General features: G+C 37.3%; 1 protein-coding gene and 1 non-coding gene across 8 annotated transcripts in view; one reads left to right on the forward strand and one right to left on the reverse strand.

The window, feature by feature from the left end:
* The window catches only part of Gpr155 (G protein-coupled receptor 155), a 45,126-nt gene extending 20,999 nt beyond the window's left edge, over nucleotides 1-24,127 (reverse strand). The window contains exons 1-8 of one of the 7 annotated variants that reach the window (XM_029557271.1): nucleotides 23,289-24,124; nucleotides 19,829-19,940; nucleotides 18,796-19,286; nucleotides 10,236-10,635; nucleotides 7,502-7,667; nucleotides 6,214-6,369; nucleotides 4,470-4,553; nucleotides 3,124-3,241 (exon numbers count right to left, since the gene is read on the reverse strand). In XM_029557271.1, coding sequence (XP_029413131.1) covers nucleotides 3,124-3,241; nucleotides 4,470-4,553; nucleotides 6,214-6,369; nucleotides 7,502-7,667; nucleotides 10,236-10,635; nucleotides 18,796-19,255 — 1,384 coding nt within the window. In that variant the 5' untranslated portion in view covers nucleotides 19,256-19,286; nucleotides 19,829-19,940; nucleotides 23,289-24,124. The other 6 variants (XM_029557272.1, XM_008855289.3, XM_008855291.3 and 3 more) reach the window with 6 other exon arrangements.
* LOC115067981 lies at nucleotides 18,345-18,451 on the forward strand. The gene has a single exon (XR_003847346.1). It is a non-coding gene; the product is annotated as a U6 spliceosomal RNA (small nuclear RNA).
* Nucleotides 24,128-26,938: the final 2,811 nt, after the last annotated feature.

The following is a 26,938-nucleotide window of genomic DNA, read 5'->3' on the forward strand; positions in this document are numbered from 1 at the left end:
CCCTAGTTACTTTATGCTTTTCATTTATGTGACTGGAACCCAACTATAATTGAAAAAAAAAATCAACTGTATGCAGAACACTTCAAAATCACTGCATTTTGTTGGTGCTAAAAAGTATAATTATTTCTCACATTCATTTGATTTTTGGAAAATGCCTCAAATGTAGTGGTGAAGGTTCACACAAACATGATATGAACTTAATAAAAATGTGGCACAAACTTAATGTAGACGTAAGTTTTTCAAGTTTTGCACTGTTGTTTATTTGATTTTGAAACGGTTGCTATGTGAACTGCCTTTAAACTCTCCCTCCCCCGCCTTAGCCTCCTGAGTGCTGAGATTTCACAGACAGGGACCACCACACCCAGCTTGTTTCAAGTTCTTGAACTTTCTTTCTACCTTATACAGTCATTTATACATTTAATGAATTCTACAGAGCTATAGATATAGCTACAGAGTTATATCTTAGTTCTTTAGGTTGGAAAAGACCTCTGTTTGAAATTAATTCTTTAATTTTCTTTTTTTGGTCTTTTTTGAGACAGGGTTTCCCAGTAGCCCCAACTATCCTGGATTCACTATGCAGACCAGGCTGGCCTCGAACTCACAGAGATCCGCCTGCCTCTGCCTCCCCAGTGCTGGGATTAAAGGCATGCACCACCACTCCTGGCAAATTCTTTAATTTTGTAAGTAGAGAACCAGCAGAGGGCAGAGCTGGTCTAGGAACCCAGACTTTTGACTGGCATGACCGTTCTACAAGTTAGTGTTTCTCAAACTCTTATTTGTTGCTTTCTGAGGTTCCTAAGGCATATTTTTTAGGCTCTGGAAATAACAGAGCTGTAAGAAATTTTCAGTCTTTTTTTGGCTTATTTTCAAGGATGGTCACCTCTGTGTCTACCTTATAATTAAATACAATCTCATTATTTCAGAGTTTAGAGTTGGCTTTATATATTAAGTTTAAGCCAAGTGAAGGCCAAATAATATTACGACATGCAGTTTAAATGAAAGCTTTATGGTAGTTTGGAGAAAGAAATATAGTGAGACAGTCAGGTCACAGCCCCCTTGGAAGTAAAGTCAAGCTAAACTGAAAAAAACAGTGACCTGAATTCCATTCTACAGTTCCAGCTGTGATTTACACTAACAAAATAAGATCTTTTCTTATGATAATTAATTTTCTTATGATATTTAATTTTCTTACGATAATTAGAATGGCTAGGATGCTACTTGTGTTTTAATCTAATCTTGAACTTGCTTTACTTTTATAAAGAATTCAAGCTTAGATTTCATATTGTACAGATTAACACTTTGCTATAATTAACATAAATAAATGCTGAGGTTCTTGGGAATTTTTTGGCATGTTTTAAATTTTTTATTATTTTTGCTTTGTGAAGAGCTTTGTCAGTCCAGCATCTCTCACTGAAGAAGCAATGAGAGATCTGCTTGAATCAATTAAACTCTTTAAGACTGCTTTGATAATTTGAAAAATGAAAGATTTAAACTAGACCAGCACAAATGTAAAAAAAAAAATGACCATTTATACACTTTATGTCCATTTGAAAATTTTAAATTAGCACACGAAGCTTGGGATTTCATTGATGTAAGATAATTGAAATTTTTAAAAGTAAGTCAATTTTATAGAAAAAACAAACAAGTGGTATTATACAGATAGGGCAAAAATGGTAAAGATGGTTGTAAATGAAATTGAAGATGACTGAACATGAGATTTAAAAATATACATAATAGGTCTAAAATTTTGTTGTAATAATCTGAAAGGTACAGGACAACTTTCTTGCTTTCTTGGGGTATGTTTGAAAGCTTTGGAGAGAGTTAGGGCTTTCTGATATATTGATCTATTTGTTTTTTTTTTTTTTTTTTTTTTTTTTTTTTTTTTGTCTTTTTGAGACAGGGTCACCCAATAGCCCCAGCTGGCCTGGAACTCACTATGTAGACCAGGCTGGCCTTGATCTCACAGAGATCTGCCTGCCTGTGCTTCCTGAGTGCTAGGGTTAAAGGCATGCACCACACCCAACATATACTGATCTATTTGCTGTTCTCTTATTCTCATTATAAATTTTACCTGAATAAACCTTGGTACTAGAGATCAGCTTGGTCCACCTATATTTGGAACTGTAGCCTCTCAGTTCTTTTATCTTCACATCTCATGAAAAGTTTCATGCTATGCAAGGTATACTCACCACTAAGAAAGCACAAACTATCCTCTGTTGGCAGTGAATTTTTCATTCTGCAATTCCTTACCACATTGTTGCTTCACTTCAAAAGGCTATTGACTTGGATGGGACCAGCGTTTGATCCTGAAGGCATGAAATCAAAGCTCTGTCCCTCACAGTCACATCCTGGCACTTGCTTCTTAACCACTATACAATTTCCCTTTGCACACCATTTTATAGTTTCAAATTTGTGGTATGAACACAAAGACAGACTTTTTCATAAAGACACCAGAATGTCTGCTTCCAAATGATTGTTACACTTTAAAATAGCAATGTCTTAAACATTTTGTTTATCCTTTTTGGAGCCAACTGAGATGAGGCAGTCTCTATTTCCACATCCTCATAATCACTTAATGTGCTTATTCTGAAACTACCTCTTTCCCCTCTACCGAATAACTAATATAGTTACATTTGTGGAGTGTTCACTGTGTACCATACATAAATACCCAAACTTCATTTTATCCTCAGTAAACTCTATAATGTGCTGCAACCCAGCTGTCATTAATTTGTGAGGCCAAAATGATAATTTTGCAGTTCCATAGGATTCTAGTAGTGAGCTCAGTGACACATCTCACATACCTCTGTTCATTTTGTCCTTTTTCTCCCTGCCTCTAGCATATGCCCTCTTGTATCTCCAAAGGGAGGCTATACCAACACCAGCCTAGAGCCAAAGACCACCAAAGAAAAGGACCATGTGACTGGAGAGGGCTGTGAGGGCAGACAGAAACAGACTACATCAGGAAACAACTCAGCTTTGTACACTGTGTTGGTAGAGTTAACAAACTGAGTAAGCACCTTGATCCTGTTCTAACAGACTTCAAACAGATCAGTGGAAGCTGAGATCTTTTTTTGGGGAGGGACAGGAGAACAAAATTTAATGTCCATTCATAATCCAACTTACCTGTCCAAAGATAGGTGCTATACAGGGAGCTGTACAATAGAACAAACACCAAAATTTGTCCAACAAAATTTTTTTCTTTAACAAAATTCCATATCATCATTCCAGCACAAACAATAGACTAAAGAAAAAATTATTAAAAGATTTTGTAAGTAGTTAAAAAAAACACACAATTCAATACCACAACAGAAAATAACAGGCTAATCAGACTCATTTACCTTTTAGTCACAGAAAATAATTATTCATTTAAAATTACTGATAATAAGCAAATATTACATATTAGTTTTACTAAAGTTTCAAGCTTTATAATTAAAAACCCCTTTTACACAGAGCCCATAACAATATACATATTAAATGAAAACAAACACTGACTATATTCTAAGTTCTAACCTCATATTTAGTTATGATTTACATAGAAAATGTTAAATTTCTTCTATTATGATCACATGCAAAGATTTATCTAGAAAAGCACAATTACATGAGTTCTTTTTTGTTGTTGTTTTATTTTTTGGGACAAGGTTTTTTATTCTGTAGCCCAGGTTTCGAACTCATGGTAATTTTCCTGCTTCCACCTCCTATATGCTGTGAATTACAAGTGTGAGTTAACATACTCAGCTAAGAGCTCAATTTTTAATGATTCATTTATTTATATTTTTAAAAAATGCAAAGTTGGGGCTAGAAAGATAGCTTGGTGGTTAAGAGCACTGGCTGTTCTTGCAGAGGACTCAAATTCAATTCCCAGCACTCACATGGCTAACAACCATCTGTAACTCCAGTTCCAGGGGATCTGACATCCTCTTCTGACCTCCACTGGCACTGACACAGGTATACCTACCTACATGCAGGCAATACACTTGTACACATAAGATAAATAAATAAATAAATAAATAAATAAATAAATAAATAAAACAAATAAAAAATACATAAATACATAAATGCAAGGTTGAAGCTGGGCATGGTGGCACATGCCTTCAATCCCAGTACTCAGGAGGCAGAGGTAGGTGAATCTCTGTAAGATCAAGGCCAGCCTGGTCTACAAAGTGAGTTCCAGGCCAGCTGGGGCTACAGGGAGACCTTGTTTAAAAAAAAAAAAAAAGAAGAAGCAAGGTTATCATTAAATACCATTATTAGTCTCAAAGTTTAAGACATAATACAGCATTTAATATATCAGGCATAAACTAACTCCAATTAGTTTATAATAATAAACTTATTATTAGTTTATACTAACAAACTGATTATTTCTAGTGATAATCCTGAATTCATAACGGAAAAAAACTAGTAATTTTCTCCTATACAGTACCATAATCCCAGGGGAAAGCATAGTTCTAAGTATCTACAGGTGTACTAACCTGAGCAATGAGTAAATTAGTTGTAAGCATATGAGGAAGCTGCTTGTATTTCTTACTCAAGAGAAGAATAGCAAGAGACCAGATCTGGAAGATAAAAGGTTCAAGTTACTCATGTTTCTTAATCTTTACACTTACTTATTAAATAGCACACTGATTCACATTTTTTATTGTGGTGCTGGATTGAAACCAGGGCCTCATATATGCTGGACAACAAACATTTCCCACTGAGCTACATCCTAGACATTGGCTCACTGTGTAGCCAGGCTTGCCTTGAACTCCAGATCATCCTAATTCAGCCTCCAAGTGCTAGGATTACAGGCATGTGCCACTATACCTGGCCTGCATGATTAATATTTTCAGAGAACCTTTCTTTATCCTGGTTCCAAAAGAAATTCCAAGGTTTTATTGGAATTAAAGGGTATTAAGGCAAATTACTGTATACAAAGTAAAATTAAAAAAAAAACAAAAAAAAACATGGAGAGATCCCACAGTCAGCTGTCCCAAAATTAGTTCTTTAAGAACTATTGTCTTGATCAGGGCCATGTTCTAGGAATGCCTATCTTCAGGGGCTGGAGTGGGACACAGGGTCACTGCCAATTATTTAGGAAAGACATTTTAAATATTCTAAATTTTTTTATTCTTGATTTCTAGTACACTGGATCCTGAGAAGTCTAAATTCTAGGCTGTCTTATTTTAAGCAACACATACCACCCCCCCATATACACACTAAGATTAATCTTGTCTTCCTTATATTTGAAAGGTTTGAGTTTCTTTCTTACTCTTTTTTTTGGGGGGGGATTGAACCCAGGACTTCATGCATGCTAAGCACATGTTTTACCACTATCCCCAGGATTGAGTTTCTATTCTACCTGCATAGTGGCTAGGAAAATATGTTAGTTAATTTTCTCTCCCTTCCCAAACCATCTTCTTATCAACAGATGCATTTGTTTTTGTTTTTTGTTTTTTTTTCAGACAGGGTCTCATTATATAGCCCTGGCTAGCCTAGAACTCGCTTTGTAGACCATGCTGGGCTCAAATGCTCAGAGATCTGCCTGTCTCTGCCTCCCGAGTGCTGGGATTAAAGATATGCACCAACACACCCAGCAACAAACAGATTTTTAAGAACAAGTGATGGGTATGGGATTATTCTAAGAACAAACTTTTTTCAATCTAGAATCCTGACTGAAATAGACAATTTGACGTATATAGATACTCGTTATTAAAGATTTATTTACTTAATTTGAGCTAGCAGGATCTAATTTGAAAAGTTATCTAAAGTTTCATTTAAATAAATGACTAAACTTGATCCCAAAGATCTCTTCTGATCCTAGATTCTACAATAGCTAGTATTTGTATGATTGTTATTTTTAGAATGCTTATCTGATTATCTCAAGCCTTAAAACAATCCATAGAAATAATTATCTTTATAGCTAAGAAAACTGAAGCTTAAGAGAGATTAGGGTAATTTAATCACAGAGAGACACATAGCTAACTTGCAGTGAAACAAGGAGTCAAATCCAGGTCTGAGTAAGTCACATGCTTTATCCACCATACAACTCACAATTCCCAACTGGAAAGACAAACTCAATTAATTAGGAAGTTGATACTGCATTTTTTTTTCAGGCTGGTTTAGTTTCTCTGGTTTGTAAGAAAGTGTTTGCTTTTTAAAATTCATTTTTTATTACCAGTTATTCTCAAATTCACTTTGTGGTTTCTATCCAATTTTATACTGAAATATACTTACCAAGGAGACTAAGCTGATGATACTTATATCAAAACTAACATTCTGGATGGCATATGCCAATGGCTTAGCATCCATGGTGGGAAAGGTCAATAACCAGGCAGAAACATACATGATCGGAGCAGACACAAATGTGCTTATTACCATCCCTGAAGTTATCTGCAAAAACGAGACCAAATTAAGGAGTCACAGTCTTATTTAATTACTTTAAATTTTTTAAATATTTTATTCATTATTTTTTTTATTTTTTATGTGTACGAGTGTATTGCCTGCATGTATGTGAGTGCATCTGTGTCATGCAGTGCCACAGGGGTCAGAAGAGGGCTTCGGATTCCCCTGGAACTGGAGTTAAGGACGGTTCATTACCGCCTTGTGGGTGCTGGGAATCGAACCCGGGTCCTCTGCAAGAGCAGTCAGTGCTCTTAACCGCTGAGCCATCTCTCCAGCCCCTACTTTAAATTTTAAATACCCACAACACACTCATGCATTCTAAAATAAAAATGAGACTCAATAAAGACACTATAGAATCCAGCATATTATCTAACATCATATTTCTAATTTCTAAGAGTCCTTAAAAGAAACCTCAGGTATGTTCTCTCAGCCCCTCTTTCTAATCTAGGTTCAAATGATATTTACACATAACAAACACTACACATTCTATTGTTGATGATTATGGTCTGGGTTCTAGAAAGAACAACCTTTCAAAGATCTAATTAAATTTATAAACAGTTTTCTACCATGCTACCTCACAAACTACGGGGGTCGGGGAGAAATGTATAGAGAAAAATTACCAAAGTGGTACAGATTAGATAATGGAACTGACCTTCATTAAATAATTTATTTCTTTGTGTTACAGTTTAGATTTCTTTAATGCTATAGACACCATGTATAATACATGGAGACACTGTTAATGTACATTTGCTAAAATTTATTATGTGGCATTTTCTTCTGATGATTGAATTATAATGAATGAAATTGATTTTTTTCTTAAAATTTCAAGTTTACCCTTTTGTAAATAATTTTAAGGCGTAAGTATAAACACAGACACAAAGTACTTGAAACAAACAAAAGACTAATAAAAAAGCACAAATTTAAAAACAACTTAAAAAAACCCACAGATGAATAAAGTTCCCAGATTAAATACCTGTTACATGTTACAGAATACCTCTTTATTTACAGTGTTTGAAACAGCTTAGAAATCTCAAATTCTCAGTAAAAGAATGCTTTCTGTATTTTAAAGGTTCATTTTTCTCTTGACTGCAGAAACAAAGAGAAAACAGCATATACATACAATCTCTACTTCCATGTTGAACTGTGCTGCAAAGATAGCCACTCCTGGTGCTACAGGAAAGACACCATACAAAAATGCATAATTCGATATACTTGTATGGTTCACTACACTGTCATTCTTGTCCAGGAGTTCCACCATTTCTCTGCACAGAAGTGGCAGCACCAGGCTGTGAAAAAAGAAATGCAAATTCACTTATAGCAAGCATGTTTGTCCTCAAGTAGTAGACTGCACCGGTCAATCTAGCGTCATGTCACTATTCTTCTGCCCAGAAAGTACATGCATTTACATGCATATATTCTATGTATTTATGCTTCTGGACATTTTATTGAAAGAGTCAAGGATTCAGTTAGGAGCCATTTAAAGTGCAACAATATCCTGGAATCTCAAATATTAGAGTTATGAAAGGGGAAACATTTCTAAAATTTTCTTACAAAAATTTGGGAAACATTGCAATTATAGCTCCTTTCTTGTTTCCTCTATTATTCACTGAAATGCTAAAGTGGAAAAAAGGATGAAATTTTAGTAACTTCTAAGAACATTTCTAAACTCTTTGGAGAAAAAGTTGGACTTTGTGATTGTTTAAGCAGTTCAGTTAATGATAACAATGCTGCTCAATAAAATTCTAAAAAGCAATAGGAAAATAGCTATCGTAATAATCAGTTCTTGATCTTTGTAAATAAAAAGAAATATTTACCAAAGGGAACTGGAACTATTGCAGTAGAATGGAAATTAATGAACCACACATCTGGCGAAGAGTCTTTTATTAAAGTCTTCATAATTCCATAGAAGGAGCATAACACAATCACTTAAGCTAATGGGCTTGTCTTTTGGTGATGCTGTCAGAGCAGGGTCTAGAGCTATTACAAACCACCCTTTGTATGAGCGTGTGCACGTGGGGGCCAGAAGTTGACATTGGGTGTTTTCCTCAATTGCTTTCTATCTTACTTTTTGGATCAGGGTCATTAACTGAACCTGGAGACTGGGTAGCCTGCCTCCACCTCCCCAACACTGAAATTACAGGCACATTCTGCTGTGCATGGATGCTGGTGAACCAAACTCAGGTTCTCAAGTTTGTGTAGTAAGTGCTTTACAGACTGATCCATTTCCCCAGTCCAAACTGCTCTTATATGTATTTTTTTAATTTAAAAAAGAATTAGATAATAAAAATAAAAGATCCTAAAAATTTAATGAGAATATTTTTAAAAATATTTTATTTATTATTTTTGAGTGTGTTCCCTGCATATATGTAAGTGCACCCATGTCATGCAATGCCCACAGAGGTCAGAAGAGGGCACTAGATCCCCTGGAACTGGAGTTACAAATAGCTGTTAGCTGCCATGTGGGTACTGGGAACCAAACCAAGGTCCTCTGCAAGAGCAGCCAGTGCTCTTAACTACTGAGCCATCTGTTCAGTCCCTAATGAGAATATTTGTAAATTGAAGTTGATAATATAATCATTATTAGAACTACATCTCAGGGGCAAGGCTGATTAATACTCTCTGAAGAACACAGATGACTGAAAATAATTTTCAGAACTTATATTCATTTTTATTTTAGAAATATACATTATCCCAGTCCCATGAATTTAACTCTGTGTAAGAGCTGAATTCCTTCCTTAAGCATGCTTCAAGCACTTTGGGTTAAAACTGCAGTAAAATTATGTCAACTTCTTGCCTGACAAGCCAAGAAAGCTGAAGAACTATTAACTAAAAAGAGCTAAAAGGAACTATTTGACAAGCTGGGATTGAATGTCTAAAAATGTTCATATCAACTTACCTATATTTAGAACTTTCAACCAAACTCACAATCACTGAATAGTTTCCAAAATTCATAAAAAATAGTTTATATTAAAAATGATTACTCAAACATTAAGGTGCTTTTGACTTTAGGGTTTAAAAAAATTTTTTTTGGTCTTTTTGAGACAGGGTCTTCTGTAGCTGCAGCTGGCCTGGATTCACTATGGAGACCAGGCTGGCCTAAAACTCACAGAGATCCGCCTGCCTCTGCCTCCCAAGTGCTGGGATTAAAGGTGTGCACCACCACGCTCGGCTCAAGGGTTTTAAAAAATCTTTTATTATTTTTATTTTATGTGTATGTGTGTATTGTCTGCATGTAGGTAAGTGCACCCATGTTGTGCAATGCCAGCGGAGGCTGTCAGATCCCCTGGAGCTAGAGTTATGGACTGTTGTGAGCTGCCATGTGGGTGCTGGGATTTGAACCCGGGTCTTCTGCAAGAACAATCAGTGTTCTTAACCGCTGAGCCATCTCTCTGGCCCCGACTTTAGGGTTTTTAATGGATTTAGAACTGCAAAATTTCTTTTAAAATAAGATCTAGGGCTGTGGTATAGCTCAGTGGTAGAACACTTACTTAGCATGCACAAGGCCCTGGGTTTGCTCCCCAGCACCATAAAAATAAGTAAGTATGATTTAACTGAGACCTTGAGGATATTAACTAAGTTTTACATAAAAGCTGAATGGGGGAAAAAGCCCTGAAAAGCAACTAATAATTTTTATTTTCTGCCAGTAAAGTGGAAAAAAAAAAAACCCCACATGTAATAGTAAAGGAATTTACTTTCACAATACACAAATATCCCATTTTTCTTTAAATCACAACTACTGTATAAATAAAGATTGTCATTAAAGGAAAAATTAAGTGTACCACACCCCAATGAATTGGCTAAATAGGATTTTTTAAATCTTTACAAAGTATAATTCCCAAATAAGCAAAACTTACAGTTTAGCTGTGATGAGAAGAATTAGTACAACAAATCCTGACTTCTTCAGTCTCTTTATTTTTCCCACCATTGTAAGACCAAGATAAAACAGGGCCGATCCAGAAAAGGAATTTGCGAGTCCATCAAGAAAATTTTCCATATATACAGGGATCCTCTTATCGAGAATAAAATTAAAAGCAATGCCAATGAAGACCATGAATACGATTGGGTTCTGTAACACACGTAGAAATCCAAGTCCCACAATTTTTGCTTTATTTTGAGAAGCATTTTGAGTGTCTTTCGACTTCTGGATTTCACAGAAGATAAACCCTATAGGGTTTAACATCATAAGAGATATTGGTGCTACCAAATAAATGTACTGGAGATATTCTGGGTATGTGGTTTGATACAAAGCTTCAACTGCAAAAGAAGAATATTGGTTTTAAAATATATCGCAGAACTGTACAAATACGTATATAACATTTTCTGTGCTTAATATCATATTGCAAATTAGTCTAAATAGTATTGAGTAACCTCATTAGCCTGTTTTTAGAAAGACAAATTTTAGTGGTAAAACTGACAAGGAAGAAAAACTTAAGTATTATCTAGTTTATAAAATGACAATCAACTTTAAAGATTATTTTCAGTAAAACCTATTTTTACTAGACAGTGGCTTAAAATTAATCACTACAGAATGGTAGAATTTTAAAAAATTATAAAGAAGAATTCAAAGAAATCTAGTAGCAAGCTACTATTAAATAGTAACAGCAACAAGCTATTTGCTTGTACTCATGGAGAGAGCAGCTTCACTGGCAGAAGTCGGAACACAGCTGCTTGAGAAAGACAAGGGAGTAAATCAAGTGCTGAGGTGGTAGAGTCCACATTCTACAGGCAAAGATGTAGAAATGTAAGATAGCTGATGGGAAGTAGACAGGGATTGGAGGCCAGTATAAATCAGGTACAGTTGGAAGTTTAGGAGTTTGCGTAAGTCAGGTAGTAAGCTATCAAATTCAGTATTTTCCAGATGTGGTCTAGGAGGTAGCCATGTGAGCTGGTGGCTGACAGGGAGTGAAGCCATCCCTGTAGATGAGGCCAAAGAACCGAGAGGACAGAGAGTTTAGTAGGCAATTCAGCAGGATGCTGAAGTCAAATGAGAATGGCAAACCTTGAGATAAAGAAGATGAGAGAAAGCCAGACACTGCAGTCTGCAGTGAATGAAAGGAAATGAATGAACGAAGAAGCCAGACCACAGGAACCTCAAAAGTTGTTAGCAAGAGAGCAGAATAATGGCCTCACAACAGAATGAAACAGCTAAGAGGATGCGGTGCCAGTCTTACCTGCCTGTGCTCATGTGGCACATGGGCTATGGGAAAACAAATAGTCTCCATCTGGGAGGGATGAGAGGCAATGACTGCTTTCAGGGAAGACCAGTGAAGGTAGTAAAGGAATAGGGACCGAAGGCTGATCTATGAAATGTTTAGGAGGAGAACAGTGTGGAATCACAATATGGTGTATGCAATTAATACAAATGTAAATATGCATTCTTGAGAAAACAAAAGCATCACTTTGTTTCTCACAAGTTCCCAAAGAACCTGTTATGAACAACAATGCTGGAGGAAAAAGTCTGTGTGAGATTTACGAGAAATGACACAATATACAGTATGTGTGCTATATTTGGGGGTGATTTAAGGCATTTCAAGGGTTTGAGAAGATATGACTTTAGAACTTAACCATACAGAAGATACTTCCTTGGAGAGAGGTAAGTGGGTTGGACCAAACTTCTAGCAGCTCCAGAGAGTAAAACTTGAGGGCCTGGCCTAGGGTTGTTGGGGTGAGGCAACTTACAGCTGTGGAATAAACAACTTGGTCTTTAGACACATTTTTTTGACACAGATCTTGAAACTATCCAAGTTCATTCATAATTGATTCGAAGTTCAGAAATAAAGATAAAATGAACAGCCACAGGAAAGACGTAATCATGTGAAAAAAATGTAGATTGAGTTTCTCAATTTACATTAAGATAAAGTGACAAAGGTAGGAAAATATATTTGTTTACCTACCCAGGATAGTAAGTTCAGTTAATGTCAGGCACATGATCCCTTAAAGTTATATAACTAGATTATATAACCTTAGAAATTCACCTTGATCTCATTAGCTAAACTTACTTTTTATAAGATTCAAACCCTTTTCCTCCCAGCTAAGCACATGTACAGGCCTATATCTCCAAAACAGAGCAGAGGTTAAAACATTTGATTACATAAAATTTCATTAATTCTTTTCTCTGATTTATAAATTAGATGAGCTAGCTTTATAACTCAGTGGGTTTTTTTTTTCTTTCGAATTTTGTAGGGCTTCACTTATTTAAGTGAAAAACAACACTTCTGATAACTTTCTAGATAGCTAGACTTCTTGCTAAATGTTCCTACCACTCAAGTTTTTCAGTAGAGGATATATCTTGAAAATGTCTCATATTTTCAGTCTGGTTGTAAGAATTTTTCCCAAGTAGCCACATGCAATGTTTTTACCTCTGACAACTTACACCTCTAGTTCTGTGTTCTACTCAAAGCTCCATGTAAAGATTTCCCTTCTCCAGAAATGTGCTTTCCTGGTACACCAGCAATTACCACCACATAATGGATTCTGCTTTGTTTTAAAGAGCTCAATACAAATTTGAGCAACATGTTTTCTGTGCTATGGCTGTCCAATCATCATATAGTGCAACCCCCACCCCACCCCACCATCTTTGCTTTTGCTTTTTGCAGGTTCAGTTACCCAAGGTCAATAAGAGGGTGAGTGTAATACAAGGAGATAGGATGAGCGGAAAGGAAAGACACCACACCCACAGGGCTTTTTACAATGTATTGCTTTCTATTTTATTAATTATTAAGTTCTCATTATACCTAACATATAAATCAAACTTTACCTTATGTACAGGACAAAATAATACACACACACATACATACACAATCACTCAGGAGGCTGAGGCATGAGGACTGCTAGAAGCTTGAAACCTAATATATATAAGATTTGGTACACAGGGGTCTTAAATGTGTTCCTGCCAGCTAAGGGAAACTAATGTACTTTCTTCTTTTATAGGATCTTTTGTATTTCTCCTCTTGATTCCTACTGCTATTAATTAAACATCCTAAAATTAGATTATTTTAATGTGCCTTTCTTTTCTTTTTAAAAATTTTTATTTTAAAAATCAGTGTATTGTCTTCACGTATGTAAGTGCACCAGTGTCATGCAGCGCCCACAAAAGTTAGAAGAAGGCATTGGATTCCTCTGGAACTGGAGTTACAGACAGTTGTTAGCCACCATATGTGTGCTGGGAACTGAATCCTGGTCCTCTACAAGAGCAGCTAGTGTTCTTAATCACTGAGCCATCTCTCCAGCCCTCTTCTTTTTTTTTTTTTTTTTTATTTTTGAGACAGGGTCTCCCTGTATCCCCAGCTGGCCTGGAACTTACTATGTAGACTAGGCTGGCCTCCATCTCACAGAAACTGGCCTGCCTCTGCTTCCCAGAGTGCTGGGGCTAAAGGAGTACACCATCATGCCCTGCTGTGCCTTTCTCTTGATGAAAAACAACCCAGTCCCCACAACTGTCCTCTTATTTATCCAAGCCATCTCTTACTAGTCCATAAAGCAAAGACTCCATCTGCCAGTATCACAGGTACGCCAGGCAAACACCACATTCAAAATTACTAGCTAACCTTGCTGTTCATTCCTTCACTCTGTAACTTTTTGAAATCTTTTTTCCTTACCGCAAACTTGCCTAATATTTAATGCCAGTCTCTTGGACTTCTACCAAGTCTTCAGTCTCCATCATTAAACCTCACTTCAGGAATGCTGTGGCACTTTGTTTTATATCAATGCCACCTCAACAGATTCTAAGTTCTCTGAAGGCATCATTTTATAATCCACAGACCTCATCACAGTGCTGAGCAAATCTGAAAACATTTGATGACCAGAATTAACTAATATGTCAATGAATGCTAAAGTTTTCAAATTTAGTTAGAATGTATTGTACTAATCTCTAATTGTGATTTGTTAATCTCTATTTGGAGCCATTTTTATTTTTAAAATTATCAATTTATTTAACCTTTTTATTTATGCATATTTGTGTACATGTTCATGTGTGTGTGCACATGTGTGTGGTGACCAGAGATCATACTGGATGTCTTTCTCAATCACTTTTCACCTTATCTTTTGAGATAAGGTCACTCACTGAGCCTGGAGCTCACTGATCCAGTTAAACTGGCTAGCATCAAACCCCAGGATCCTCCTATTTCTACCTCCTCAGTGCTGGGGTTATAGGCACACACCAGGTTCATGCTTGTGCAGCAAGCACTTTACCAGTTGAGCCATCACACTAGCTCCTTGTTTGATTTTAAAGATGGTCTCACACTGTAGCCCAGACTGGCCTAAAAATCCCAATAGTCCTCTTACCTCAGCCTCCTGATGGAGGATGAGTGATAGAATTATCAATTTATTTTCAATTGGTCAATACAAGTCACACATATTCCAAACATATTGTTTTGAAACTTATGCATTGTGGAATGGCTAAATTAAGATATTCTACATACAAATTTTATCATATAATTTTTGTGATGAGAAGACTTACTTTATTATTAACTATATTCACCATGTTGTACAATAGCTCCTTTGAACTTATTCTTCCTCTCTAATTGAAATTTTGTATTTTTTTCCACTTTGTACACATTTTGAATATTTATAAAACAGGTTACAATTGAGGTCCTTTAACTCAGCTGAAGAAGTACATAAGGGTAAAAGAAGTAAAGTCTTATGGGAGAGCAAATAATTGTGATTAAACAAATACTTGTTAAATTACTAGAAAAGGGTTCAACATGGGAATTTTAGTCTATTTCTCCCATTCATTTACATAATTACTTAACATTACATCTTTATAGATGGGAAATGCTTTCCTTTTGTTATCTGAAAATGATTTTTCAAGTCTGAAAGAAAATACATATAAATACAGTGACCTATAGCAACTAAAATTAGATTTATAATCACTACATCAACTATTAAGTTCTAATCAATTAATGATTATAAATAAGGCTCTTAGAGGGAGGGGGAATCCTATTAGGAGGAATTATTATATAGCTTAGAAGAACTAAGAGATAAATTAGCCACCCACTGTGGCTCCTATTTTGATTCCTACAGGGCTTCAATCTCCAGCAAATAACACAAAGACCCTGCCAAGATCATTCTATTATTTAATGGCATATAGTTAAATGCTTCATTTCCTTTCTGTTTACAGCTCAAGCACTAGAGCATAATTATGATTAGTCAGGGTACTTATGCTATCAGCGTTGTTTGAAGAATAAATTATAGGACTTAACTATGCCCTATTAGTATCTTTTAATGACAGAGGCAGGGAACCAATCTGAGTTACTGAAATTGATGGTTCACCTTGGTAGATTCTTGATTTCTTCTCACATCTGGGTTTTAAAAAGTACCTTGGGGGGGGGGGCTAGAGAGATGGCTCAGGAGTTAAGAGCACTGGTTGCTCTTGCAGAGAACCCAAGTTCGATTCCTAGCACCCACATGGCAGGTAATAACTGTCCATAACTCTGGTTCCAGGGAATCTGACACCCTCTTCTGTCCTCCTCAGGCATTGCACACATGAGTACACTTATATACATGCAGTCAATAACACTCATACACTTAAAAAATAAAATAATAATAAAAAAGTACCTTGGAAAAGAGTTGCTCTAAAAGACAGTAAACTCTTTCTTTTCTCAACATATTCATCAGGGAAATGTGGCTAGTATACTCTTAGGAGACTCATTAGGAGACTAATGTCTGTAGTACATTAGTCTGTCACTTGACTTTAATGTAATTTTATAGGCCATTATTGTCATACTATATAGAAAAAGGACACATAACTTTTTCTTTAGTCATTAACTTATTTGCCTTCTCTCCTTGAATATTTCCCAAGTCACCTGTAAACTGGATAGATGTGGAACAAATGCAACCTTGAAAAGGACATTTCTTTTAATTCACAACCAACACTCTTCTGTGAACAATAGAGTGGGAATTCCTAGGAGCAGTTATGAAACAAAAAGAAAGAACTGTCTTTCTGGGGACAGTCTTATGTTTACCTGGTACAAGACCAGAAGACAGATGGACACAGACAGCAATAGTAAACACCTCACTAGGGAGCAGACACATGGATGTTCAGTTCTGTACCACACCTTCCAATTTACAATAGATGAGAAAGCTGTCTATATTACTGCTTTTGTTGTTGTTGTTGTTTTAGTAAAGTTATAGTCTATAACCTGATGTTACAAGAGTTATCATTTGTGAGTAAAAACAGCAAAAATTATAACCCCAAACTGACCAACATATTCATCAGGGAAATGTGGCTAGTATACTCCTAAGAACCTGATTATTACCAGGTTCACTGATTTAATGTAGAACATAAGCGATGAATATGGCTGGCTCTGCATGCTTTTTACATTTGGGGACTGCCTTATTAGGAAAATTAACATTTCTGATAGCTTTTTTCTACTACTGCTCTTTTTTTGTGTATGGGAGATATCTATGCATCTGTGTGTGCATTTGGAGGCAGAAGAGGATGTCATGAGTCTTTCCTGTTATCTCTCTCCACCTTATTTCTTTTTGAGACAGGGTCTCCCACTGCACCTACAGCTTGTTTCAACTAGGTTGCTGGCTAGCAAACTCCAGGGATCTATCTGCCTCCATCTCCAGCATTGGTTAACAGGCAGGAATGGCCATGCTTGGCTTTTATGTAGATACTGGGGTTTGAACTCAGGTCCTCTTGCTTTCACAGCAAATGCTCTTTCTATTGAGCCAACATCCTATCCTGCTCATATTTTAAGGACAAAACATTTGATTCTGTTTTAAACTAGTATATTACAAAGGCTGTTTGGGTCTTTTAAAAGTGGACTTGACATGTTATGTAACTGTATGACATGAGCGAGTACCCAGGATTTAGAACCAGAAAACCTAGATTTGGGTTATAGTCAAGTGTGAGCTGTGTGACCTGGGTTAAAACAATCTCTGTAACTCTGTCTCCTTATTTGAAAGTGATCATATCTTCCCTATTTGAATGAAATAAGTATGTAAGAAAGTCCTCTGTAAACTATAAAGTTACAAATGCTAGTTCTCTTTAGTTATGGTCTATGAATGCATGAAACTATGTAAGTCTAGTACAAGCTGAAAGTAAGACAGAACAATATTTATTTACTTAGGACTATGGTACTGACCCCCATTTCCGGGGTCCTTGTACTACGAATACCTTGGTCAAACTACATTCTTCATTCTCTTAATAGAAAAGCATTAATTTCTGCTCTCTAATTTCATTTTAAAGTTTAGTAACCTTAAAGGAATACTTATCCAATTTCTTACTATTTATAGCTCAGTTACCCAAGAGCTTTCCTGCCTCTCAAGTCTCCTGCTTTATTCATAGTTATTTGATTTCTTTGGTATTTTTCTATGTCAAAGGTAGAAAAAGGCAAAAAGTACAGTTCACTACTGTTTTTTTGGTGCCAATGATGAAACAAGTTGGGGGGTGGGGAGGAGAAAAGTACCGAAATCTGCAAGTAAATGGTAGGCTTCATTTGTGCATTTTAATAGTCCTTTCAAATCTCTGCTCAGAGGGCACATTGTCAGAGAAGCTTTCACTGATCACTGCCTTAAGTGATCTACCTCCGCACATCTGTCCCTCTGCCCTACTTACTCACCTATGTATTTTTATTTTATTTTTTGAGACAGGGTCTCCCTGTAGCCCCAGTTGACCTAGAACTTGCTATATAGACAAAGCTGGCCTCAGTCTCACAGATCTGCCTGTCTCTGTCTCCTGAATGCTGGGATTAAAGGCGTGCACCACCATGCTTGGCTCTTTTTATATCATTTAAATCAGAATGGGATCCCTTCTGGAAATTAAGTTTCTTTTAATGAGATAATTAAGAAATATAATACTATTAGAAAGATAATCTCAAAGTTAATAGGATATGGACATTTATTTTAGGTAGATGTTTAAGGGATGCTTAAACTCTGAGGTTAAAAAAAATATATAATTCTAATTTAAATTGTTAAGAGAAAAAGTAACAATTTCTTAAATACAAGAATAAGAATCTGTGCTCGCTTCAGCAGAACATATACTAAAATTGGAACAATATAGAGAAGATTAGCATGGCCCCTGTGAAAGGATGTCATGCAAATTCGTGAATTATTTCATTTTTAAAAAAAAGAATAAGAATCTGTCAAGAACAAATGTTTAAATTAAAACTTCATGGTACTACCTAAAACACTTAAATTATTATTTTTTTTATTGAAAAATAGGGGCTGAAGAGATGACTCAGTAGTTAAGAACACTATCTGCTCTTATAGAGGACCCAGGTTCAGTTCCTAGCACCTACATGGTGGCTAATAACTGTTTATAACTCGAGTTCCAGGACATCCGACATCCTCTTCTGGCCTCCATGGATATTCTATGTACACGTACATTTATATACAATCAGGCAAAATACTCATGCCCATCAAAATAAATAATAAATGAATAAAATTTGAAAAATACGAATAACTTACCTATAGGGTATCCCAATGCAAAGTCATTACTTTGTGTGGCAAAAATAGGGAATAGTCCAGCTTTGCTAAATCTACTATCGGGACTGGCAACCAATAAGGTTAATACACATACAATAAAAAATACAGATGCTTTGCCAATTAAGATACTATATAGGAAAGCCCAATCCACATTGGAAAAATTAAGTACAACCATGTTTTTGAATAATAAAGCTGGAAGTGCAAATCTGGAGACAAAATTTCCCAGTCCTTTGGCCTGTGTTGATGTTATAACATTGGCCCTTCCCGCTATATAGCCACAAAGGACTATGCCAAAGCATTCTAGTAAGGCTGGGAAAAGCCTTGTTATTGACATTGAAGGTGAGTCATTAGTGGAATTAAATCCATGTGTTACTGTGGTAGACAAAGTCTCGTTCATATTAACTGCAATGGTTGAGTTCTCTGCAGGTAAATAAGAATCCATTTTCTTTCACCCTTCACCTGCAACCAGATCTCTGGAAAGAAAGGAAAATTCAGAATTACAATCAATCAGTTCTAGTTGAAAAGTAACACTGTACTTATTTACATATTAAATGGCCATATAAATGCACATACTTTAACTATATCACCAAGAAAAATAGAAGAAGAGTGTGTGTATGGGGGTGCTAACTAGCCTCTTCACTCTCAAAGGTAGGTCTGCTCAAAATATTTATGTTGCTATTCTATTTTTAGTGTCAGAGAAGAATAAAATAAGAGCCACAAATGTTACAGCTGTAGTGCTAGCCTGAGGAGTCTCTTCAGGGAGCCACAATCCAACTCCATCTAGTGGACAAGAGAAGGCCCACAGTGTCCGCTGAGTACCCTCTTTCTCTGGAACTCCCAGAATTTCTCAGGACTGGCATGAGGAGTCACACTGGAACCAGAGGGTCCCTTCCAGCCTGTGATCATGCTTGAGTATGAAAAAGAATTACTGTAGGTATCACTTATGAACTTTGAACCAAGAGCTTAACTTTTTCATGCTTCACTTTTTTCAACTGTGAAAAGGTAATATTAATACCTATCTCATAGAAATTTGCAATTTTTCAAGTCTTCACAATCGAATCACATCTGGCACATAGTAATCATTTAACCAAAAGCTGAATATATCTTTTGGCAGAGCATGAGGGAGCCTATGAAAGAAAAAAAATGATGTCATTCCACTGACCTCCTCTTAGTTCAATACACACTGGCCCTGCTGTCCCTTTGTGCCACAGGGGACTTAGCTCATGCAGTTCACTCTAAAATGCTCTCTGCCATTTGCCACTGCCCACACAGCACCCACTCATCCTCCAAACTCAACCATAAGGTTCAGGAATCATTTTCTCAGGTGAAGCTTCTTTAACTGCATAGTTGGGCATGATTCTTTCTCAAACAGAATCAGGGTCCTCACCTTTAGTCCACTTTTCTCAGTTTCCTTATCCTTTGCCTTAGAATGACTATTTGATTAACCCCTATCTCCTTTACCAGACTTTAAATGTCACAGAAGCAAGGACCACATAGGAGGCACTGGGAAAAAATATAATGAATCACTATAATAACCTGCTCTCAAATAAACCTCTTATCTTTTCATTGCCAATGTTCTCTTTAGGCATTATCTAGTTCATGAGTGGATAATTTTTCTTTCTAAATCATAAAGTAATCTGTTTTTCACTGTAGCATTAGGTCCCAAGACACAAAATGTGTCCTAAAATGTTCTAAAGATAGTGATAAAATTTTTAAAGAACACAAATATGTGGTAAAATGTTCCAAAGATGTTCAAAAAATGCTAAAGTAAGGAACAAATTCTTTATGCTAATATGGCAACTATCAGACTCCTCTCCTCTAGCTGCCAGGGACATAATGAACATGAAGTTTGGACAATTCTGAGACAAATCAGCCTTTATTAGTAACTTAAAATTAATATAACAGCATTAGTGAATTTCAAGTGGTTATTCTGGCTTTACCATCTAAAGTGACATTATGTAAGGTGGAAGGTAAGAAAATTCATACTTCCTGAAATTTCAGTGCTTGGGCAGGGCAGGCCATAGATCACCAACTGATACACCAGGTTGTGTAAGAGAATTTTCTCCATGCTACCCTAGTATAAACCAAACCTTTTTAAAAACTTTCATTTAATCTGGATTAAGGCAAGTATTTTTTTCTACCAGGATTAGATAGGAGTGGTCAATATAAACAAAACCTACAATATTCACATACTTGTAGTTTACCAAATAAGCACCAAATTAGACCCTAGAAAAGCAACTGGTTGGTAAATATAGCCATACTTGAAGGAACTACTCAACAATTAAACGTGAGTGTTAAACATTTGGAGCCCTTAAGAACTGTGTACTTGGAGAGGTAAAGCAGGTGATAGACTAGTCCAGTCTTTTGGTGTTTCTCGAAAGTTCCTTATATTTCTTTGCTCTGGTAACTTTTAGTGCTCACAACCCCCTATTTGGACAACACAAGAATGACAGTGTAGTCGGATTAATTTTTTTAAACAGTGTAATTAGCAATAGTTAAGTGTAATGAGTAAGAGACACTGAGACTTAATTAACATTTCTCAACTCTTTGGGTCAATTACTTTGCCTCCCTCAGTTTCCTTAACAGTAAAATGAGTGGGTAAAACTCGTTAGAGAGATACTATATGAGAAGGATATTTTTATGCACAACTTATCACAAAGACCTTCAAGAAATGGTAGCAATTTCTTCTAGAAGCTTATTCCTAGTGATAAGTGTGGTGCCACGTGCCTGAAATCCCAGCACCGGGAAGGCAGAGACAGGAGAATCATGAGTTCAAGGCCAGCCTGGGCTGCATATGGAGACCCTGTCTCAAAAAAACAAAAACAACCCCCCCCCCCGAAACCCCAAAACTAAAAAACTTAACAAAGAACAAACCAAAGAGGGCTAGCGAAAATGAGGAGCAGATAGACTGTAGATCTAATGATAATGATTAGAATGGTAACAACAAAATCACATTAATTATCTACAGTAGTTCTATAAATATACTTGACATTAAATTAGTAAAGGGACTAGGCATTTCATAGTTACCAGTTGGGATGTGTCATAAAGTTAGCTGTTTCTGTTTTATACGAACAAATTAGGAAGAGTTGAATTTAGTTTGATCCTAATGGAGGGCTGTTGACAATGAACAGAGAGCTCTTCATCAATGTGATGGTCACTAGGTATGGCAATGCCTGGGTTTAACTCAATTCATTGAAAATTAAGAGAAACTTTTCAAAGTAATCTGCTCCTCCCCCTTTTAATTTTTCCAGTATTGTAAAAACAACACCTGCTGAGGTAAGTCAAATTCAAAATGTCTTCTAGCCTGGCATGGTGTCACACACTGTAATCCCAGCATTGGGGAGGCAGAGACAGGAGGATCATGAGTTTAAGTCCAGCCTCAGTTTTATAATGAGTTTAAAGCCAGCCTGAAATACATGAGATGCTGGCTCAAAGGAAAAAAAGATCCCCTGAAACTAAAGTTTTATGTCATACTATTTTAAACATAAAAAATATGCTTCCCAAAGCATATTTTAAAGATGAACAGGAACCATAACAAAGGAAGTTTTAAAAAATTAGATCCAGTCATTTAATCTACAAAAATAAGGCTTGCTACAGAACAAACAGGTTGACTGTCACAGTAAAAGCCAGTTCACTGGGGCAGAGACTAGAGGAATGAAGTTTACAAACTCTCTAGCCACTTCATATTTGACTTAGATAACATCACCAAACTACTGAAATTGTAGGTAATTGCTTAATAGCAGTGTTAACTTGAAAGAAAGCTTTACGTTCCTAGGTTGTCCATTTCTCAAACACCCAGTATCCTTTACGCGTGGGAAAAGCCTAATACAGTGTACCACTACTAAAGCACACTTCAACATCAACAGGCACCCCATTCATCCACTCTCACCTACTTGCAGGAGATCAGTGTCCTCCCTAGAGATTCATGGTGGGCAGCGCTGGGCACTGCCTTTTCCCCTTGTCTGCAGGGGCAGACTTTGGCCCGCCAAGATAAGGAGTGCAGAGTCCCTAATCAAATAGATAGATGACCACGAGAGCAGTTGCGTCCAACGTCCAGGAAAGCAGCAGAGGAAGAGAAAGCCAGGGCATGCGAGTGAACGTCATGGTAACATGTAAAGGAAAAAACTGGGACCAACGCTGCAGTTACCTGTGCAGAAGCGCTCAGGAAGGACACATATCGGGGCTACCTTGAGATAGACTGAAAAGTCCAAGGATGACAGGGTGAGCGCACATGCAACCAGGCGCTCCCCACACTGGGGACCGCAGTACTGGCACCGGCTGGGACAAGTCACCCCTTCTGCGCAGCCCCTCCGGAATAGTCCGGCACGTCTCAGACGCAGGCGCTTCGGGGCAGAGATGACAGACGCAGCGGGCCGCGGCGTGGGGACACCGGGTGCTGCCCACCCTCCTAGACAGACACAGGGGCAGGAGCCGGGGCAGGACCCGGCACATCCCGCCTTAGGGGCTTATCTCACCTGCTACGTCTGCAGCCCTGGCTGAGAAAAGGAAGCTGGTGCTCGCAGGGGGCCAAGCAACGAGAAACCGCCGTCATCTCCCGCCCCCAGCCCCCTCCGCCTAGCACAGCGTGTGCCAGCTACAGCAGCCCAGCCACTTTCCGAGAAAGGGAGGGGTAAGCCGCTGCGGCCCTGTCAGCTCCCGGGGAAGCCGGCCACGCGATTTCTGGGCCTCGCCTCCACCGGCCCCCAGGCCCCACCCAGGGCCTGGGGCTCGGAGATGCCTGTCTCCACCCCGCCGTCAGGCTCCGCCCCCAAGCTCCAGCTACGCAGCCCCGCCCCGCACCTAAGGCCCCGCCCCTGGCCTAGGGTAGAAGATGCCTGTCTCCAGCACCGGGTCGGGCCCCGCTCCCAGGCTCCGGCTACTCAGCAGCGCCCCGCCCGGCCCCAGGCCTCCAAGCCCTCCCACTCAGCTCTGCCTCTCACAGCCAGCCTAGAGCAGTGGGGTGCAGAACCTCCAGCTGCAGTATTTCCGACCTCCCTCCTCTCACAAGATGGCGGTCACAGTGCGAGATTGCAAGTGTTGGTTTCCGCTTGTGCTTAGACTACGAGAGGCCTGTCATCCTTTTGATTAATGTCAGCCTCCAGTAGTCGGGTTAATTCCTCTCTTGGTTAACCTCTTTTCATAGCATAGAGAATAAAGCGAGGATTTACAGATGGGTCAAAAGCCTGCTTTTCACCTTTCCTAAAGTAGCATGACTCTGACCTTACTAAATCAGAGATTAAAATGTAAACTGTAGCCGTGCGCTTGATTTAAAGTTTTTGGTGACTGTAAGTTGTAGAGGCAACTATGGGCATAGTCTCTTAGTTTATTGAGAGGAATCTTGTATTCGTAGAAAACTACCAGAGCTGCTTGTAGTCAGTGCAAAACTGAAGAGGCTCTGTCATTAACCTTCCAGAATCAAATTTATTACAAATTAAAAAATATTTAAAAAACGTAATTTCAATGACTCCATAAGCATTTCTTTAAGGAAAAGCTTTTTTTACAAATTAACTGTTTTGTCTTGCAACTACAGTGCCCAAGCATCTCTGCAGTTGCAGTGCAAAAATTCAAAACTATAGTCTTACCAAGAAAAGTCATAGTAAGCCAAGGGTGGGCTTAAGAATAAAATTTAGCAGGAAACACACATAATCTAATACCTCAGTTATCTCAAAGCTAAGTGGATTTCTGCTTAGAAAATAAGAATTAGCTAAGTTAAATACTTGAACTTTGACTACTAGAAGACAGGCATAAAAAGGTAAGTTAGGGTCAGCCTGTAGGAGGTTCCTTATCTTGGTTTTTTAACCTTATCCTTTGATCACACGGTAAAATCACACACACACACACACACACACACACACACACACACACACCCCTCCCTCTAGTATATTTTGGGCTGTGTGATCTGGAAGCTTTCCCAGGATAAGTCAAGAGATGAAAGGCAAGAAATACAATATGGCAACTTTGGGAAGCCCCAAGACATACTCTGGGATGATGGCAGTGAAAAGAATGGAGTAGGTTTGAGGGGTATTGCAAAAGAACCCATGGAACTTGGTTGCTGAGAGGTTAGTGAATTTTAAGTACCTTCTCATCCATTGAAATAAAGGAATTGGGATAGTTTCTATCTTTTCCAGCTCTGAAATTCTGTTATATGGAGATTAAAGGAAGAACTATTTCCGTGAAGGAAGCAGATGCAAGGAAAAGAATGAATTTGGTTATAGACCTAAAGTCTAAAACCTTGAGAAATTGTCCATAATAGTTTCCTCTCTTGAAGAAGTTATTCTCTCCATTCAAGGCCCCATGAGTTTAAAACATGCAGGCCTCAAAAATGAAAGAATGAGTATTCACTAGTGTTCAAGTTCAAGAATTGTTCACTTTTTGTTTCTTTGTTTCACCTAATTTCATTACCCTCTGTCCTAGAATACCATTTTTATTTATTTATATGATTGTCTCTATTTTGTAGCAAAGGTTGCACCAACATTTTACTAAAGAATTTAGTAGATATCTTCAAGTTTTCATCTGCTTTATAATTGATAAAGCTTGCAGATCACTTTTCTAATATTTCTGCTTTAATGTTCCACCTCAGCCCCTTTTAAGTAATTTTTTTACCTAATGTCTAAGTACAAAACATATATAAAAGTGTTGCTTGTAAACATGAACGTAAATAGTTCTGTTAATAACCCATTGTTTTATGATCAGTACATCCATGTCTGCTTATAGTTAGCTCTCTTCTCTGCTCATTTGCTCAATCCGAATTAAAATTAGACTGAAAATGAAACTTAGAAAAAAAGTCTGAAATGAGTATATTTTAGTTTCATGGAAATGGTGAACAACACTTAATAACAATTCTTTTATTCAACTATTACAGGTAGGCATGTAAAACCTACCATAACACAAAACAATTTAAGAGCATTGACAGAGTACAGTATATAAACCTAGAGAAGCCAAAGGCTGGTAGAGTTTACTCTGACATGTGATAGGCATTCTATAATTGACTTTTGAATGGTTGAAAATTGTAATTGCCTACCTTGCCTACTAGCTAACCAGGAGGTTGAAGCATTCTAGTCAGTGCAAGTTCTGCTATAAAGCTGCTATATAGCTATTTTATTTCAGTAATTGATTTATTTTTCCCAACTTTTATCTTGTCTTAGATTTGTAGCTTTATTTTTAACATTCATCTAAATTGTTGGCTTTTTTATTATAAATGCTGTAACTTAATTTTAGATCATGATAAGGTCCTGAAAATTATAAAGGTGTATGCTTTCACAAACACCTAATAGCTTTTCTCCTTTTCTCAAGTTGGTACTGAAATACACAAAAGCAGCAAGAGAAAGTGGAGCCTAACTCTCACCTGGTATCGATCTTGTTATTGACCTTGGGTAAGGCACAAATGTGGATAAATAAGCAGGGCCATTGTCTGGACCAGCATTTAAGAAGTTAAGCTCAGGCTGGAGACATGGCTCAGCAGTTAAGAGCACTGACTGCTCTTGCAGAGGCCTGGGATTCAATTCCTAGCACTCACATGGCTGCTAACAAGGGTTCGTAATTCCAGTTCCAGGGAATCCAAGGCCCTCTTCTAGCATGTGATACACTTATATATATATACAGGCAAAACACTCATACACATGAAATAAAGATAAAATATTTTTTAAAAAGAAGTTAAGAAGAAAAAAAATGAAAACAGAATTTGGTTGTGAAACTACAAGTTAAATCAGTGACTTGGTTAAGACAGGATGCAGAAACCATAAAATAGAAGTACACTGACTTTGGAGCACAGCCAATCTGTTTCAAGACTTAGCTTCTCCATACTTGTGGTTTTCTTTTCACCACTTTATTTTGAAAGAACATGAAAAATAAAGAACAAAAAATGCACTTGTCTCTTCTAGCATAAAAGTAGACTCACTGACAGATTTAACAGGCAGTTTTAAAAGAAACAATCTGCAAAACATTTTTTAATTTGGATGGTGTCTTAAGATTAAATACTAAAATTAACCAATTTTTGTATACTAAAAGAGGAAATGGAGCAAACTCAGATTTTAACCTTGACTTTGGAGTAAAATGGTTTTTTGTCTTGTTTTATCAGCTTCTATATAGAACATGCATAGACTTGTTCAGTAAGTAGGAGAGAGAG

The sequence above is a fragment of the Nannospalax galili genome, unplaced genomic scaffold (genome assembly GCF_000622305.1).
Source record: "Nannospalax galili isolate Female #2095 unplaced genomic scaffold, S.galili_v1.0 scaffold346, whole genome shotgun sequence".
NCBI classification, from domain to species: Eukaryota; Metazoa; Chordata; class Mammalia; order Rodentia; family Spalacidae; genus Nannospalax; species Nannospalax galili.